We start from the raw sequence: 18,501 nt of genomic DNA, 5'->3' as shown, positions 1-18,501 counted from the left end.
GCTAAAAAGCAAATGACACTTCACATCTGCGCAAGGGTTCACGTTATGTGAATCAGAATACGAAGCAGTCACGTGGTTGTGTGCGAAAACGAAGCTTCGGACGTCACCGATCACATGGTTATGGCAAAATGAATCAACTTCACTTTACGCTCAGCCAAAACAATTTGCTCGGAAACAAATGATAAATTCATGAGATCAAAAATTGTCCGTTATACACAAGATGAATATTTTTTGTGCGCCAAAAAAACTTTTCAACAATATATAGTTATGGGCTGATTACAGAACATTGCTTCATGAAGCTTCTAAGCTTTACGAATTGAATCAGTGGATCGGGGCGCCAAAGTCATATGATTTCAGTAGTTTTGCCATTTGATTGGAGATCCGAATCACTGATTCGACACAAAAGATTCATAAAGCTCCGAAGCTTCATGAAGCAGTGATTTGAAATCGCCCATCACTAGATATTGTTGAAAAGTCGTTATTTAGTTTTTTTTGGTGCACAAAAAGTATTCTTGTCGCTTTATAATATTAAGATAGAACCACTGAATTTACATTAACTGTTTCAAATGTGTTTTTAGTACATTTATGGATCTTGAAAGTTTCAATTGCTTTGCTCTCTATATTGAGGCCTCACTGAGCCATCGGATTTAATCAAAATATCTTAATTTGTGTTCCCAAGATAAACAAGGTCTTACAGGTGTGGTACGGCATGAGGGTGAGTAATAAATTACATTATTTTCATTTTTGGGTGAACTAACCTTTTAACTATTTATATATTCAATATTTAAAAAAAAAAAAAAAAAAAAGGAACAACGAAAAAAAACACGATACATACTTGTCTGTGTGGCTGCATACAAGTTGCCAAGAAGTTAATACGTTCTAAAATAATGTTCTAAATAAATAATGGTTGCCTCAAAAAACTCATGCTGGTGCCTAGAATATATAGAGCCCATAGAATATAGAGATATCCCCAGCCAGCACAACCAAATTCAGGAATAATGATTCAGGGTTTCTCTGAAGAATAAAGTTACATTTTTCAATTGCGGTTTTGCACCCATACAGAATACTGCTTACATTAGAGACTTCTTGAATTAGGTCTTTCAGTGCATCCACGACCAAGAATCATCTCCACTTTGTTTATTCTTATTTGTAAGTGCCCATTTCATAAGGGAAACTTCATCTTAACATCTTCATCCTTACTATTTTTTTACGTATTTGCTTTTGTGTTCCTGACAGGTGCTTCTTTCCATCCATCCTGTTCTTTTTTGTGTGGTTAACACGTCATGGACTGTATTTTGAAGTGAAGAGAGCGTGCTCACATTCACTTCTTACTTTCTATAATTCACAGATTTAAATTGTATTTTACTTCAGTATTATCAGTTAAAGCTACAATCCATAAGTTTTGCCTCTTTCGCCATCTCTGCCACTTTTGATCTGACCAACTGAAAAAAAGCATTAGCCTTAAATAAATAGTGCTACCAATGGTGATTAATTCTAATGATTGCTTAGCTCGGAAAACATAAAACCGTGCAAATTTTTATTATTGTTATATTTTCTCATATTGTTAATGTTAACAAGGTAAGGAGATAGTTTGAACACTGGCTGGTTATATACTTGCTCAAAATTGATTTTGGATCATTTTTAAACCAAAAAAAATGACGGGCTGCAGCTTTAACGTGTGTCTGTATGTAAGAAAAAAATCTTTCTCAGTCTTTCTCATTTTGTTTCTGTGGCTGTCTGTAGTTCAGATTCTGATGTGCTAATATTTGTGTGCAGCCTAACTTACCCAAAATTTAAACACATTCTCTGACATTACATTCACTGTGCAACTGATATATTATTTATATAATAAGTTAATAGTCATGTGCCTCAACAAGTAAAGTTATAACATACATGACATCTTTGCAAATCATTAGCTAATGAATAATTAAAGCAGACAACCAGAAGTTGAAATGGCTTTGACCCATTGTGGTAATTAACACATTAATTTACACTATTTGTAGCTCAGAAATTAATACATGGTGACACATTTAATTAATATTGATCCATATAGTACTTAATCTGTTAGTTCAAGAATCGGACATCACTAGCAGAAACACCTTGATGGAGTTTGTTTTTATTGGTTGTGTTTTGCTCCTTTTCTGCTGATTATTGAACTTCTTGTCTGTGTCACAGAATAAACAAGTGGACTAGAGGAGACATTGCTTCATAATTCATTTTAATTATATGATTTCTGGGTCTGCTAATTTTCTTTGGCTCTTCTGGCAGACACACCATTAATACACACTGTTATATAACTAAAGAATGAACATTTGTGAGCAACAGCTTGCATAAAGCCCCCTCAAGTTAAGCTCTTTATAAGCTATTTTATTTACTTCCACAAGGTACAGAATGGAATAAATGAAATATAAAGATGGACAAATTAACCAGAATAAGATGCTATACAGTACATTGTTCTCTCTTACAAACCCCCAAATATAATCACTATTTATTCATTAACTCAGATTTGATGTGTTTAATTTGTCAATTGTTAATGGAGTTGCTTGTTTGTGGTTCGATTTACCTGGAAATCAAAAATGTTATAACAGTTGATACTAGAAAACATAAAATATTTCTGATTGACTCAAATCTGATGTTTTTTACTCTTAAAATCTGAGTATACATTTAAAAAAGTATATGATTGCTGTTCAGATGTTTGGATTAGCATTATAAAGATCAGGGGCCGTATTCACAAAATGTTTTATCTTACCACTAAGAGCTCTCCTAAATGGCAGTAAAAGTTCTTAGCTAAGATTTTTCTCTTAAAATCTATTCCCAAAGCTGCTGAGACAAACTTTTACTAAGGAATAGAGAGAAGTCTTACATACTTATAAAGCTGGAGGCTAAGTGCAGTAGAAACCCAGAGCATCAATTACATCTCCACTTCTCCCTTTAATGCCGTAACAATTTCCTGATCCAACATTAAGGTTCACAGCCTCACCCAGATCATCACGTTTGATAGACATTGTTAATTTTTCACCATCTCTTTCAACCACAAATTCCAAACCGCCAAAACTGTTACCTTGCCTATTTGGCCACATTGTTGCACTTAAAATTTTATCGTATAACAAAAATTGAAAAACTGTTGTTTCATGTCCTGCTATTCTGCCAACTTTAGTCCTCTGGTCTTCCTGGAAAATCACTTCTATTGTGTTCAGTGATGCCACGTTATTCGAATTGAGCTGTGGAACAAACATATTTAATGTGAATAAAATAACTAAATGATAAAAATGAGATAAAATACAGGAAAAGATGATAAAATAGAATGAAAACAATCTTTACGCACATCGTAAGATATTCTGATCTCCTGAATCCTGTCGTATGAAGCGGACTTAAAGGAGAATTCATCACCACGTGTCCCGCCCACAATCTCAGTTTCTGCTGTGGAAAGAATTAAGATCATTCAAAAAACAGGCTAGATTCACACAGCGTTAGAATATAGTTTTTAGTTCTTTTTTTTTTTAGATCCCCAAGCAGCATTGATGCATTGGTGGCCCATGTGATCAATCCCTTTGAACGAACACACAGCTCAAGCTTGATTTAAATCACACAATGCCCTATTCTTGTTTCCCTTTTTTGTCACTGATTTAAAGGATTAGTTCACTTTTAAATAAACTTTGGCTGATAAATTACTCACCCCCATGTCATCCAAGATGTTCATGTCTTTCTTTCTTCAGTCAAAAAGAAATGAAGGTTTTTGATGAAAACATTCCAGGATTTTTCTCCATATAGTGGACTTCAATGGGCACCAAACGATTCAAGGTCCAAATGACAGTTTCAGTGCAGCTTCAAAGAGCTTTAAAAGATACCAGGCGATGAATAAGGGTCTTGTCTAGTGAAATGATCGGTCATTTAAAAAAAAGAGTTTAAGTTTTATAAGCACAAATGCTTGCCTTGCTCTGCGATTCGTGTTCATGATGTCACGTAATACGCAGTTACGCTGAAAAGGTCACGCTTGACGTAGCTGGAAGTACAGAGTCAGTGTTTAGAAGTTGAACGTGCAAATACTAAGCCTGCGTCTCAATGTGCATACTATACATCCTAAATAGTATGTGACATTAGTAATATTCAGTACTATTTAGGGCAGATAGGGTGGATAGTATGCACATTGGGATGCAGAGTAAGTCAAACGCCGTTTACAAAAAAAGGTAAAACAACGATGTCGGACAATTTTGAACTTCGAGGAGAAGATGATATGGAGTTTTTCGCCCTGCCCTACCTTTTTGAACCGGAATACACAGAGGAAGAAATAAGGCAGATGGAAGAGACTGCTGCGGCGACACACACCTCTCAAGCATCGGGCAGACGAAGATCTAACGAGACGTGGTGGTGCACGTGTGGCAAATGCCAACCACTGCCAACAGAGGAAGAATCTCAATGCTGCCACGACTGGACCATTTCAATCCCGCCATTGGAATCAGTTGGTGAGTCCCTGTTTCCATCTCGCTGCATTACCGGACAAAATGGATTTCCACCGTTACTGAGCAACAGCGTTTTAGAGGTGTTTTTGTTCTGATGGAGAAGGGTATGACAGTCTGAAGGCACTGACAACACAGGATGGAAGAACCATTAGTTGTTTTAGCTTTTTTTGTAAATGGCTTTGTAAACTTTTAAACACTGACTCGGTATTTCCGCCTTTCAACGTAATTGCGTATTACTTGACATCACGAACGGGCATCGCAGAACAGAGCAAGGTGAAAATTTGTGTTAAGACCCTTGGGTACTTTGTCTTTTCATTTGTCATTGTCTGTGTATACTCTTTCTGTGTGTATAGTCGTGTTTGTGTTCCAGGTGGACGTGGTTTCCAGTTACCGTTCAGGAAACACTGATTGGTCCAACTAAGCACCTGACCTGTACTTAAGGACCACCCCAAACACTCAGCCTTTGCCTTGTGCCTCATTGACTTTGTGCTATCGCCATCGTTCTTTGCTTCCATTGACTTTCTGATTATACTGTTTGTTTCATCATCGTTTGTTTGAGAGTGTCATGCCAGAGAGATTGTGAGTGTTTGTTTATTGTTACTATTTATGATTACCCGGTTTATTTAATCTCTGCCTGTTTGACTACGCTTATTGAATTCCAAATCTGATTTGTCTTCCAAAAACCCTGTATATACTACTGTAAAAACTATTGTAAATATTATTTTCATTTTAAAGGAAGTAGGGGGTTTGACGCCAATTTATTTGTATCTAAATTTCACTTTGTTTATGGTTAAGGGAGGTAGGTAAGTTAAGTTGTATTTTGTTTTCTTTATTTTTTGGTAAGGTAATTTAGTTTCTAAAAGAAGAGTGCTTTGTTTGTTATTTTGGCCGTGTCTGCCCCTGACGTTCAAACCATTATTTTCATTGTAAAAAAACTTTGTACTGATTTTGGTATCTCTCTGGTATTGAGACTCGCTTCTTTTCTGTTACGGCTGACCCCTAGCGGTCGTAAAAATTTGTGCTTGTAAAACTTGTAACATTTTTTTTTGTTTTTTTTAAATGACCGATCGTTTCGCTAGATAAGACCCTCATTCATCGTCTGGTATCGTTTAAAGTTATTTGAAGCTGCACTGAAACTGTCATTTGGACCTTGAACCATTTGGTGCCCATTGAAGTCCATTATATGGAGAAAAATCCTGGAATGTCCTTCATTTCTTTTTGACTGAAGAAAGAAAGAAATGAACATCTTGGATGACATGGGGGTGAGTAATTTATCAGCAAAAGTTTATTTAAAAGTGAACTAATCCGTTAATTCCTCACTATGGGAACACTGTTTGAACTATTAAAAGTCTGTTCTTAAATTCCACAGACATGTGGAGCCCAGATGGGTTTGACCAGGGCTATCTAACTGGGGCACAGCCAGTTTTGTCCACAGCACTGAAGGACAGAGGAACAACAAGAACGAAAAAAGGCAAAACACAAGAACTACAACTGACTTTCAGCCACAGCCTTAGATTAAATCAAATGAAGATAAAAGAAGACATTAAATCACTCAAGATCTCAGCAGAGGAGGATTAAACAACCCCACAAAACTGAAAAGCTCCACTGGAATTGCTTGATAAAGTAGATGTAAATACAGCTAAATGCAAGATGTGCAGCGCCAATTTGCCCTATACATAACATAATGACTGAGAGAACAACAGAATGCTGTGAAATGATTGTGCTTTAGTTGGCTGTGTTTCAGCATGTTGTTATGGGAAAAGCACACAAGACACAACAATTGGTGTAACGCTTTCTGGCTAAAGTTCAAGTTTGCTTGCATTTGCATCCTTTTATTCGGATAAGTTGTAAATAGGCTAATATTACATTTATGTTGTGCTTATAGTGTATATGATTCATTTCTTATTGGATGTGTCATATAGAATGAGGTTCACCTCATGCAGCTATTCTTCTTAGATGGATCTTTTTTCCGAAAACATTGATGCATTATTGATAATATAGCAGTGATATTTATTCTAGTCATACTTTCATATTTTGATTCTGGCAGCTTGACTACTATATAAACTGTTATGTGAATGGGAGAGTTTGAAAATCACATCTGTTAATTATTTATAAAAGGTGTGTAAATGACACTTGCCCATTGTTGGGGGCGGCTTCAACGTGGGCTGAAACTGTGTGTCTGTCAGTTTCCCATCTTCATACAGATAGATGGAGGAGCCAGCAATGGAGGGATTGGAGATGGCAGAAATAATGCAGCGGATTCTCTTTTCATCTTTATTGGCCACTGCAAACCTCCAGAATTTAGAAAAGTTCTCTCTCATCTTTGTTTCAATATTTAAACCTTTAAACCACTTTGTGAAAGTGTTAGCAGAAATCCCAGTAACACTGTGTTCACTGTGTTCAGTGAACTGCATTGTAGAAGATCCAGTGCCACTCTCCCTGTGTTCAGGGAACCGCATTGTAGAAGATCCAGTGCCACTCTCACTGTGTTCAGGGAACCGCATTGTAGAAGATCTAGTGCCACTCTCACTGCGTTCACTGGCCCTCTTTTTAACAGATTTCACAGAAAAAGGTTTACTCGCATTGAGCTCTTTAGACGTGTCAGATTTCACAAACTCCTCCAGGGTTGAAAGATATGGGTCTTCATACTTCAGAGATGTGAAGGTAAAGCTCACCACTTTATCAACATCAGGATCAAATAAGATGATATCGAGATCAACTGAGTCTACAATACTGATCCCCTGTAGCCTACTGATGTAAAAACTCAAGATGTCAAGTTCAGACTTTGCATCATTTAGCCACTTGTTAAGCTTGTCAGCACTGAATGGGGAGCTCCTGTGCATATTCAGGATGTCTTCCAGAGACTTCTCCTCTTCCTCTCCTCCTCGAATAGCAGGCAAGACCCTACCGACTGCTTCCATAAGCATTGACTTGTATGTGCTAAATGAGTCCTGAAATAATTGCAGCCTCTCTTTGATGTCACTGAAAGCATTGGCCAGTGTATTTTTGAACAGGTCATTGCACGTCCTCTCTGCCTCTCCCAGCTCTTCGACTATATGTTCAGTGTCAGAAATCAGACTTGTGGTAATCTCTCTCTGCAGCTGAGCTGCCTTACTGTTCAATAGATGTAGAGGATAAAGCCAGACTTTTATTGGAACCACATTCTGTGGATTCTTCTTCAGCAGAGTGGGGAGCGTCTTGTATGTCTCTAGGGCTTCCATGTACGTGGTGGGGTTCTTCTCAATTAAGAAGTCTCCATGAAATGTGCAGGAGATCTTCTCAGCCTTTTTCTTTTCATCCTCATTCATTTTTACAGATCCTTTTCCCTCAATGGAAAATGAAGGAATGCTCTTGACCATAACACTCAGATTTCCCTCAATCTCCTGCTTGTTTTCCTCATCTGAAAATGTCCGATCAAACACCATGGCAGCATGAGCTCCATACAGCACTGCCGTGACCACATGAGTTGCAGTTTTCTGGTCGAACACCTGAGGGTAGGTGAAATTGCTCAGCTGGGACATAGTGAGTTGTTCAAATCTTGTGTTTTCACTGTAAAACATTGTAACTCTGGACTGTTGGTTGGAGGATTTGGTGTCACGCAGATACTTGGCAGATCCTCCCACGTCCACAAGCCCCCCCAAGAAACTGGCTTTCAGGGAAGCACTTACCTCAAGGAGGTTGGACTTACTAGAAAGAGAGTCAGAGCTACTGAACTTCAAATCTGTTAGGGGCTGTGGACGACTGTCCAAATTTTCACTCAGTGATTGCTTATCCCACAGAGTAACACCTGAAATGAAAAAAAATAGCTTTAATAGTTACTGTATGTATGAGGAAGTGATGTACTGTTGTAAATATGCAGGCATTATAGTTTTGTTACTCAAGGACAGGTAATTGATGATTAGTAAATTAGTAAATTTTTAGGTAGATACACCACCTGGAATGAAGGAATCTGCACGGCAGTCGTAAAGCATACCAAGAGACAGAGGTCTTCCTAGAGCTGCTACTTCCATTGGCCCTGATGTCATGGTTATAATAAAGAAAAACAGTCGATTAGCTTTAGAAATCCATTATAAAAAATATAGCAGCAAGCTAATTGCACTACAAAATGTGTTCAGGTGTAATACAGGATTAAGCTAACAACCGTCCAATAAACACACAAAATCATATAAAATGCAGAATTTTTTGAATGTAAAGACAGCTCGTTTTATTATTTTTGTTCAACAAGCAATTTAGGATCATACTAGGTAAGATTTAAATCACAGAACCTCTTGAGACCTAGGCCAGCACTTTTCATGCTACGCCGCCAGGCTGATGAAAATGAAGTAACAAAAGACAAGGCACCAATTATTGTAGTGGTGTTTGGTCACACGCCACTTAAGTTGAGTGTGAGATTGTCAGATCACTGCTTGTCAGAGGTGTCCAATCAAAAAAGATCTGATCTGTGCAAGTTTGCAATGGTGTAATTTTGTCAAAACCGACTGGTTTTCAGTGGTGGATGATAACTATGTATCATTCATAACTAAGTATAACTGAATTCAGAATTCTGACCAAACACATCACTGTCTCAAGGGTGTAAGTTGCAACGACTGGATCGATCAAACACACAAGTTAATCTTCACAACCCCTGACCTATAAAGACTCTGTGATGTCTGGCTTCGCCACTGAGAACTATCACCCTTCTGCTTCACTCATACACTTCAAAGACACTTGGGAAATTGGCTGTTCTCAAAACAATACAGCATAGAAATGGAATCCTTTCCACTAATTCACTGACAAATCTGTGTAAATGAATGAACATGCATTTCCTCAGTGCATTTTGTGTATTATTACTGTTTGTATATTGTTCTTCTGTATATTGTATAGTGTTATTCATGCCTGATGATAGAACTACTAGACAATGTAGTCATCTAGATGGTGTCTCATATCAAAATACTTGTTGTTTAATGATTCACACTTTGGTGGACATCACCATCTCATAGAATTCATTGTATGTTTGTTATATTTATCAGAGTATTCCAGCTTACTCCCCTCATGTAAATGTGTTCACTTTCAAACAAAGAAACTCCTTCAAGCCATGTGCAACTTCCTCGACCACAGAGTCAAATTAGCAATGCAAGTTTGTCATTATTTCTTCAGAAGATATTGATTACAACTTCAGCACCATCGGACTGAATTTCTCCCGAGACTGCATATCCGGATAGTCTTCAACAGCTAAAGCATTTTCAAGTACTGTATATTTAAAAGCAATTTAGTATTAAGTTGTTAACCCCTTTGTGCTTTATAGTGAGAAACTGATGGTTCTTCCAGCTGGTTAAATTACTCTTTTCATAGCTCCATTCCTCTGTTATGCTATGCTTTCATTCACTTCCACTTTCTCACTTCCCATGTATGCATGATTTGTTTGTATGCATGTGTTTAGTTTAGTTATGTGTTCATGATTGAGTTAAAACTTTTGTGCACATTCTTGTGAGTTGATTCTGAGTTCAGTCGATTAACTGATCCAAATTTGTTTATTCATAAAGAGTTATGATTAATTCTTCATATTTACATTTTTGAGCTATTTTGTACAAAGTTTTAGGTAAAAAAAAGAAACATTTAAAATAATGCAAATTATTCCCCCACTGCTGAACAGTTTCAAAACAAAACTAGTTTGCATAACAGTCTTCTTAAAATGTTATTCATCTAACCCTGTGATTTTTATTTTGATTGTCAACACTTTTTCCCCTCATTTTTTGCTATACAGCATTTTGTTTTTTCCCCACCTGTTTGTGCAAAACAATCTGTACTGTGATATTACTGATCTCTACACAGTTACGTTTTGTAACACAATTCACACCTTACCTTGAGTCTCTGATTGGCTTTGGACTTTTTCAGCATTCACCACAGTTAGGGTTGCCAGCCATATATATGCACATAAGTAAATGAAGTTTGGCTGCTTCAGGTACATTGTAAGCAGGTAGACCTGTTTGAATGGAAGTCACAAGAGAAGATGCCTCAGTGTCCTGAATAAACTGCCTTTGTGTTGAAAATATGGTGGCACAATATATTGATCATAACTGTGATATTTAAAAATGAAATACTGATATGATGTTAACACTACATATAAGGGTCTGAATACTTATGTAAATGTGTTATATGTTCTTCTGGTCCCACTTTATATTAAGTGGCCTTAACTACTATGTACTTACATCAAAAAATAAGTACAATGTACTTACTGGGTTCATATTGAATTGCAAAACACTTTTGCTGCTATTGAGGTGGATACGGGTAAGGTTAGGGAAAGCTTTGGTGGTATGGGTATGTTTAAGGGTAGGGGTAAGGGTTAAGGGATGGGTCAACAGTGTAATTATAAATGTAATTACAGAAATTAATTACAGATGTAATTACATGCAGGTGTTTTTAAAATATAAGTACAATGTAAAAACATGTACGAACACAATAAGTGCATTGTATCAAATGATTAATTTAAATGTAAGTACATAGTAGTTAAGGCCACTTAATATAAAGTGGGACTGTTCTTTTTAATAAATTTCTAAAATTCTGTTTTCACTTTGTCTTTATTAGGTACTGAGTGTAGATTAATGACAAAAAAAAAAAAAAAGAATAAATAAATAATAATAATAAAATTAATTTTTAAACGATTGTAGTACCAGGCTGTTTTTTTCTGAAAACAAGACAATAATTTTTATTTGTCTAGAAAATGCTTCTTGATTTAAGAATTTTTAGATATTTGGACAAGAAACACAACAAAAACTAACAAAAATCTAAGTAAGAAAAGGATTTTTGCAGTGTAATACTATGTTTCTGTCTTTTTTTCTAGTTGGGTGGGGCTATGGAGTCAATGATGTAGAAGTGGGCGTTGATCTTCTAGAGGCAGTATTTTGGTAGCTTAGTCTCAATAAAAGCTGTTTTTGGACTAACGAGAAAGTGTCAAGTTTGACCTTATGGCTTTATTCATTGTACCACAGGTTTCATGAAAAAAAACAACAACAACAACAACTTACTTTAGAATACAATACAAATAACCTTAGTCATTTCATTCTCGCAAAATAAGGATGTATATTTAATTAATTGTTTAAACAAATCCAATTTTAAGTAAATAAAAGGCATTCTTTCCTTTAATTCATTTGCAATCTACTGATGATTTCTAAATGAAATAATAATAATATATATACATAAAAAACCCCTTTTCTATAAATCCCCTGTGATCACATCTGAATTCAGTGAATTGTATCTTGACAGCACATTCACACTAACATCACCAGTTCATATTGTTTTAAATGTTGAATTACCTGTAAGTCTCTGTGTGTTCTTTGGAAAGTTCAGAGCTGAAATCTTCTGCTGAAGTCTGAAGCTCACTGGATTTCTGTAGTGATATTTATACTGAGAAAAAACTGCCCTTTACCCTCATGGACCCAGACTCTGCTGGCCCCCGAGATGAGATTTTAGATCAGCGCCCCCACTGGCGCACCACAGCATTGTGAGCTTACTGTCATTCATGAACTTTTGTGGTCTTTAAGACTGTACACATCTGGACTTCTTTGTGGCAAAGAAGTGAAAGAAAACAACAATAATAAAATTGTCATTCAGTATAACATATAATTGAACATTATATTGATCATACAAGCATACAAACATTGATCATGTGTGATGGGCTCCAGAAATATCTGCACCTTTGGTAAAATATAAACTGACTATTAATGTATTGAGTTTTTGCCACTTCTTCTCAAAGTATTTCATTCAAAATATTCACAAAAATTTACTGCATAAATAAAATAACTATGTAAAAATGTGAATAAACAGTTTTTTTTTTTTTTTTTTAAACGTGCTAAAATTATTGTCTATTTTATTGTCTATTGGGTTCACAAAATCACCAAAAGTATGATCAGACCTCACATATATAACCACAATATATATAATATATTATAATTGTCAAGATCACCAATGGGAGTGCCCGTGATTTCCACCAGAGGGCACTCCACCCTGGACACAGTACTATACATATATGTACTGTCTGTGTTGCTCCTCCAGTAGGCAGAGTACTGTATATGAGTGAAGTGGATTTCCCTCAATTCTAAAAGCATTTTGTAAGCAATATGTTGTTTTTCAAGGTTTCTATAGATACCGCAACATACTTACTTTGAATTCTTTTCCCCCATTCATTCTCTATTACCCCCCACAAAACTCACGGCACACTTTAGGGGCTCTGTTGATTCTCTATGAGCTGAAGGGAAGCACGAGACACGCGGACTCCCCGCTGTAACTTTACCTGCACGTGTCGCTGTTAGACAGTGTTCCCTTAGAAAAATGAGTGACTTTTACACTTTTTAATGACACATTTTGTTATATTTGCGTTGTTATATTTTTAAAACATAGATTATTTTCTCATCCTAATTTTTTGAGGAGGCACTGCCTCCTCGGAGGAAACACCTCATATATATATATGGGTCAAAGATGAGACGTCTAAATTTGTTGTCCAAAGGCCATTAATTTTACATAAAAAGATAAATAGGTGTAAATATAATATTAAATCACTTAACACTTGTGTTGCAAACTATTAAATTAAGGGAATTATTGAGCTCTAAAGTGTCAAAATGTCATTCAGTGTAACTGTCCGGATTAAAATTCAAATGACAAAAGTGTTTTTAATTGTAGAAATTCATCCTAAAAATATAAATGAACACCCATGGTGTTACGGTGTAGGTTGTGGAGGAGACGAGGCGTTCACGGACTTCAGGGTATTTATTACCACGAAGGAGACAAACAACCATTACACACTTGAAACAACAATAGATCAGACAAGGAGTGCAGGGAGTGAGTCCATTATAAAGGGTGTGCAGATGATGAAGTCCAGGTGCAGGTGATAAGTGATGATGGGGAGATGACAAGGAAGTGAGTGCAGGTGTGGAAACAAGGAGGATGATGGGTAATGGAGTCCGGGAACAAAGGGAACTGTGACACATGGCATAATTGTGCTGGTGTTTGCAGCAATATATAGAACAATGGGCAACATACTGCATCTACAATATATTTTATTTTGTCCCGACTTTTGTGTTTCATGAATGTGATTCAGTATAACAAAAATATATATATATATTTTCTAAAGCATAGCACATGATTGTAATCAGGTGACAGTGTGTGACATCACAAAGTAGACCTATTGAAGATTATCTTTGAGATAGAGTAAATCTCTCTGTAATATTTTTCACCCTCTAGTAACCTAACAAAAGCATATGTCCTTCAGTACAACACAGAAAAATATCATTTTAATGTTATTATTTTATAAAAAAAAAGTTATATTAAATATTAAAATTAAGGATACTCTTTATAGGTAAAGGCCATTACTTCATATAGGTGACCAAGGCACTGCCTGTTAAATATGTTCATGTATGAAATCTGTCCTTCAGTATCACGGCTCTGTCCTTCGGCACAACAAAAGTTTCATGTTATACCACAATGTCACCCGTTATGCCGAATGACAGTGGCTTTGTTATCCCATGTTTTCAGTAGTTTACAACATCTAAATTATGCAATTCGTCTTTACTTGCTGTATGAAAACTGAATATTATCATATTAAACAATTTTATGGCATTTTAAAGTATTTCAAGGCACATTATCTTTATACCATAGATGCCATTGTCTAATTATACCTGCAGTTAAGGTATAACTGATGGATTAGTCATTATAACATTACACACATGTACAATTATAGATTAAAATTGATTATGATTTATATTGGCTAATAGCTGCTTTATATTTGAGGCACTTTGAAAATTTGAGACTGTACAGACTGTTGGTTTAACTTTTAAAGTTAAAGCGTTATAACCTACTATTAATAACATTTAATGGATGCAAAGCATATTCTGAACCAGTGTCATAACTATCAAATTTTTAGTTACCAGAGAAGAAGGATGTCAATCTTGATCATCCACCAATCCATACAAGGACACAATCTGATGCTGAAAATACCTGATGTGAAAGTACCTGTTGTGATATTACTTTGTGAAAGATATCCAATGTTATGTGATGATTTCAAGGAAGATTTTATTTTAATTTTTTTTTTTTATTTTTTTTTTTGCACGTTTCTGAAATGTTTTGTAATAGCTTTGCTTGAAATGTTCAATGCTGATTTAATCCTACATGAATGAAATTGTACCTCTTGCGTCAGATAAACTATGTTGCTGTGACGAGTCAGAAGGGTATTGATCCATCTGCAGTTTATTAGACAACGGTAGTACAGAGAAGTACAGAAAACAACAGTGAACAATTCCAGGAATCAGGCAGAGAGTCAGGGCAGGCAGCAAACAAAACACAAACGAAGGACTCACATTTAATCAATATTTTTGGGTCATAGTGATACATGTCATTCAGGGTAACAAAATATTGATTGTATTTTAATATTCATATTAAAATACAATCATTTTGTTTTGTTGACTCAGAGAGATGACAACAAATCTCAAAGGATGAAGTGAAAAATACTTTTAAAAGATTTTTAGAATTTAGAATTTAGAATAAAGACAACCTGAACCTGAATTTTGTACCTGTGACACATCAAATATGTGGTATTCAAAATAAAATAATGTCATTTCTTTCTGGGTAGCTATATTTCTACAAGTCTAAGCATGGACATATAACCTTGTGATTAAGTGTATGTTAAAAAATAATATATAATGTATAAATCTCTCAATTGTAAAAGCATTTTGTAAGCAATCTGTTGCCCTCATGCACTCCAGGGCAGAGGTCATAAACCTGTGCATACAGTGAAAATGTTTGCAGTGTCAACAAATCCTGTTCTCAAATATTTTAAGGGACAAGTGCCGCCCTACAAAGGCAAAAGACCTGAACTCGCTAGAGTGTGGAACTGAGAAAAATAACTTTAAGGATTTTTAGTCGTCAAATTAATTATAAAAAATGACTGCTGTTGCCTGTTATTAAGGATAAAGCTTGCAAGGTGGGAAGTTTGGATAACTATAGACCAATTGCACTAGCTAGTGTGTTATCCAAAGTTTTGTAAAGAAATTTATTAGATCGCTTAGGGGGATATCTTGGTACCACAGACAGCCAATTTGGTTTTAATGCGCAGCATAGTACTGATTTGTGTATATATGCCCTGAAAGAAATAGTAATTTGTATAAAAGACAAAGTTCCTCTATTATAATTGGCTTTATTGATGCTTCCAAAGCATTTTTACAGAGTTAATAATCAAAAGCTGTTTGGTAAACAAAGACAAAGTGGTGTGACTAATTGCATACTAAGAATCTTGGTATGCTAATCAGAGTATGGTAGTAAAATGGGGTAATAGTGTCTCAGCTCTTTTTGGAGTAGGTAATGGAGTACGACAGGGAGGTCTACTCTCACCACCCCGCTTTAATGTTTATATGAATGAACTGTCAGAACAATTAAGTGAATATAGGACTGATGTATGCTTGGTAATATTTTAATTAATCATATGTATGCTGACTATTTGATTATTTTTTCTCAAAGCAGTGCTGGTTTTCAACAGATGTTACATATATGTTCTGATTATGGGATCAAATATGATGTGCAATATAATAAAAAAGAGTGCTGTCATGATATGTAGAACAAAAGGAGATATGAATCTTAATTTTCCAGATTTTTATCTGGCAGGGCAAGTTCTAAATGTATGCACTAAAATAAAATATTTGGCACATATCATTAATTATGAAATGGGTGATGATGAGGTAAAGGCAGCGCCGTATACTATATGCCCAAGCCAATATGTTAGTAAGAACATTTTATATGTGTTCAGATCAGATTAAGATATACCTTTTTAGAACATTTTGTACCTCTTTTTATACTGCTCCTTTATGGGTCAAGTTTAAAAAAGTGAGCTTATGTAAGCTTCAGGCTGCCTACAATGATTGAATGAGAATTCTGTTGAAAAACTGAGGTGGAGCAGTGCAATTAATCTGTTTTGTATGTCAAGAGTAAGAACTTTTATGGCTTTAATGAGAAATCTGATGTATAAATTTATTTGTCGGTTGGATAATTCACAGAATGCTATTATTATGCTGTTGTCAAATCCTAGGCAAAGTGTGATCCGATACCAGACATCTATGAGAAAATATTGGTATAATTGTCTTTTTTTTTTAATTATTATTATTATTATTATTTTTTTTTTTTGTATGTTGTAGGTTTCTTTTCTAATAGACCTTGAGTCCAGAAATAAAGGTTGAATGAATTAATGAATTAATGAATGAATGCATAGGGAGGACACTGGAAAACTGGAAATTGGGTCTTTATGTAATGAAAATTATCTACACAAAAAAATCTTGAGCTCAAACTGGACTTTTGACCACTATTTTGTTACTGTGTTACTACTAAGTTACTGTGCTCTTCCCTTGTATTGTCTGCAAAAAGTGAGAAGTCACATCAAGGCAATTGGCAGTAACTTCCACATTTTCAATATTTGATTGCTAATCACAATTTATAAAATCATTATAGTAACACCTGTATAGAGATCATTTGGATGATTTACAATTGCTTTGTTATGTGGAGCAGTTTGGTAGCCTATTCATAGTTGACTAGCCTATTTATGCTATAGGCTGCTAGCTAGCGTTTTTAAATGCGTTTTTTTTTTTTTTTTTTTTTTACACATTTTCTTACCTTGACCTTGATGTCTGCAGTTCAAAGCCATCTCAACCATCATTTTCCTTCGAGAGCAATGGGCCATCCTTAAACACTATTAGTAAAAACAACGACTCAACTAGCTTATTTGTTTTACCTACACTTTTATTCAAGTATTGTGTGTCAGAAGTGTTTCAGTGACAGATGTATGGCACAGGCTACATCGTAATTTAAAAGCAGCAAACTTTATTGGACAGTAAAACAAAGGCAGAATACCGTAACTCCATGACAGCACAGTAACTTCTAAACAAAGGCTAAACAATAGCAGAGTACCCTAACTTCATTCCAAAACAAAGGAAAAGAGCAGTATCTGGTGTTACGGTGTTCTGCCTTGGTTTCTCCTGGACTTTTGGACGTTACTGTTAAGACAACCCATTATTTTCTAGAAAAAAAAACGGAACTGACTCAAGATAATTATCCACATGATAAAGGAGGACTTGAAAGTCCCAAAAATATCAATAACTAATTTTTGAATAAAAAAGTTACTACAGGATGACCTTCTAATCATTAAGCCCAAATTCGAGGCACACAGGGCTCACAGAGAGGGCCAGCAGGTCGCCTACACGCTTGACTGATGCTAAAGCCAATAGCAGAGTGGTTTTAAGTGACAGGGGCCGAAGGTCAGCTGACCGCAGTGGTTCAAAGGGAGGTCCTTTGAGTGCCCTGAGGACCGTGGAAATGTCCCAGGTGGTTACTGTGAGAGGGTGAGGGGGATTCAGCCTCTTAGAACCTCTCAAGAAACTACTAGGCTGTTTCTTCCCACTGACTGGCCAGCAATAGGGGCATGAAACACTGCTATGGCTGCCACATGCACTTTGAGCATGGAAGCTGTGAGACCTTTGTCCAGATGCTCTTGGAGAAATGACAGTATTGGAGATTTGTCACATTCAACGGGATCTTCGTTTTGAGCTGTACACCAGTCGACGAAGACTGACCATTTCTGGTCATAGAGTCGTCTAGTAGACAGGGCTCTGGCCTGAGAAATGGTATTTAGCACATCCTCGGGGAGGTCGACAGGCTCCCATCCAAGGAACCAAAGATGCAGGGCCTAGATCTCTGGCTGGGGGTGCCAAATCGTCCTGTTCACCTGAGAAAGGAAGTCCAGTTTCAGGGGGATCGGCCACGGGGCTTTCGTTGAAAGCTTGAACAGATCTGAGAACCAATACTGGTTCCTCCAGAGCGGGGCCACCAACTTTGTGTTTGAACTCCCTGATTCGTCTGATGACCTGAGGGATCAGAGCGATAGGGGGAAAAGCATAGAGGAGGAGGCTGGGCCAGTTGTGGGCCAGCACATCTCTGTCCTTCGAAAAGAAGATTGGTCAATGAGAGTTGTCTTCTGAGGCGAGGAGGTCGACCTCTGCCCTCCTGTAGATCAGGCCCACAGCTTAGCCGG

The 18,501-nt window shown here is 36.3% G+C and overlaps 1 protein-coding gene across 2 annotated transcripts; it reads right to left on the bottom strand.

Annotated features, from left to right (window-relative positions):
* Nucleotides 1-1,766: 1,766 nt before the first annotated feature.
* On the bottom strand, nt 1,767-11,799 carry LOC137017045 (cytolytic toxin-alpha-like). Of its 2 annotated transcripts, XM_067380950.1 has the most exons (6): nt 11,753-11,799; nt 10,302-10,422; nt 8,395-8,475; nt 6,598-8,247; nt 3,326-3,420; nt 1,767-3,221 (listed from the first exon to the last, which is right to left on the bottom strand). In XM_067380950.1, the coding sequence occupies exons 2-6, from the start codon at nt 10,405-10,407 to the stop codon at nt 2,883-2,885; spliced, it is 2,271 nt and encodes a 756-aa protein (XP_067237051.1). In that variant the 5' UTR covers nt 10,408-10,422; nt 11,753-11,799; the 3' UTR covers nt 1,767-2,882. The 2 variants fall into 2 exon arrangements, with proteins under 2 accessions (XP_067237051.1, XP_067237052.1); XM_067380951.1 differs by lacking the exon at nt 11,753-11,799 and having other exon boundaries at nt 10,302-10,448.
* Between the last annotated feature and the right edge of the window lie 6,702 nt (nt 11,800-18,501).

The sequence above is a fragment of the Chanodichthys erythropterus genome, chromosome 3 (genome assembly GCF_024489055.1).
Source record: "Chanodichthys erythropterus isolate Z2021 chromosome 3, ASM2448905v1, whole genome shotgun sequence".
Lineage (NCBI taxonomy): Eukaryota > Metazoa > Chordata > Actinopteri > Cypriniformes > Xenocyprididae > Chanodichthys > Chanodichthys erythropterus.
Note: the sequence above shows the minus strand (reverse complement) of the source record. Positions and strands in the feature narration are given on the sequence as shown.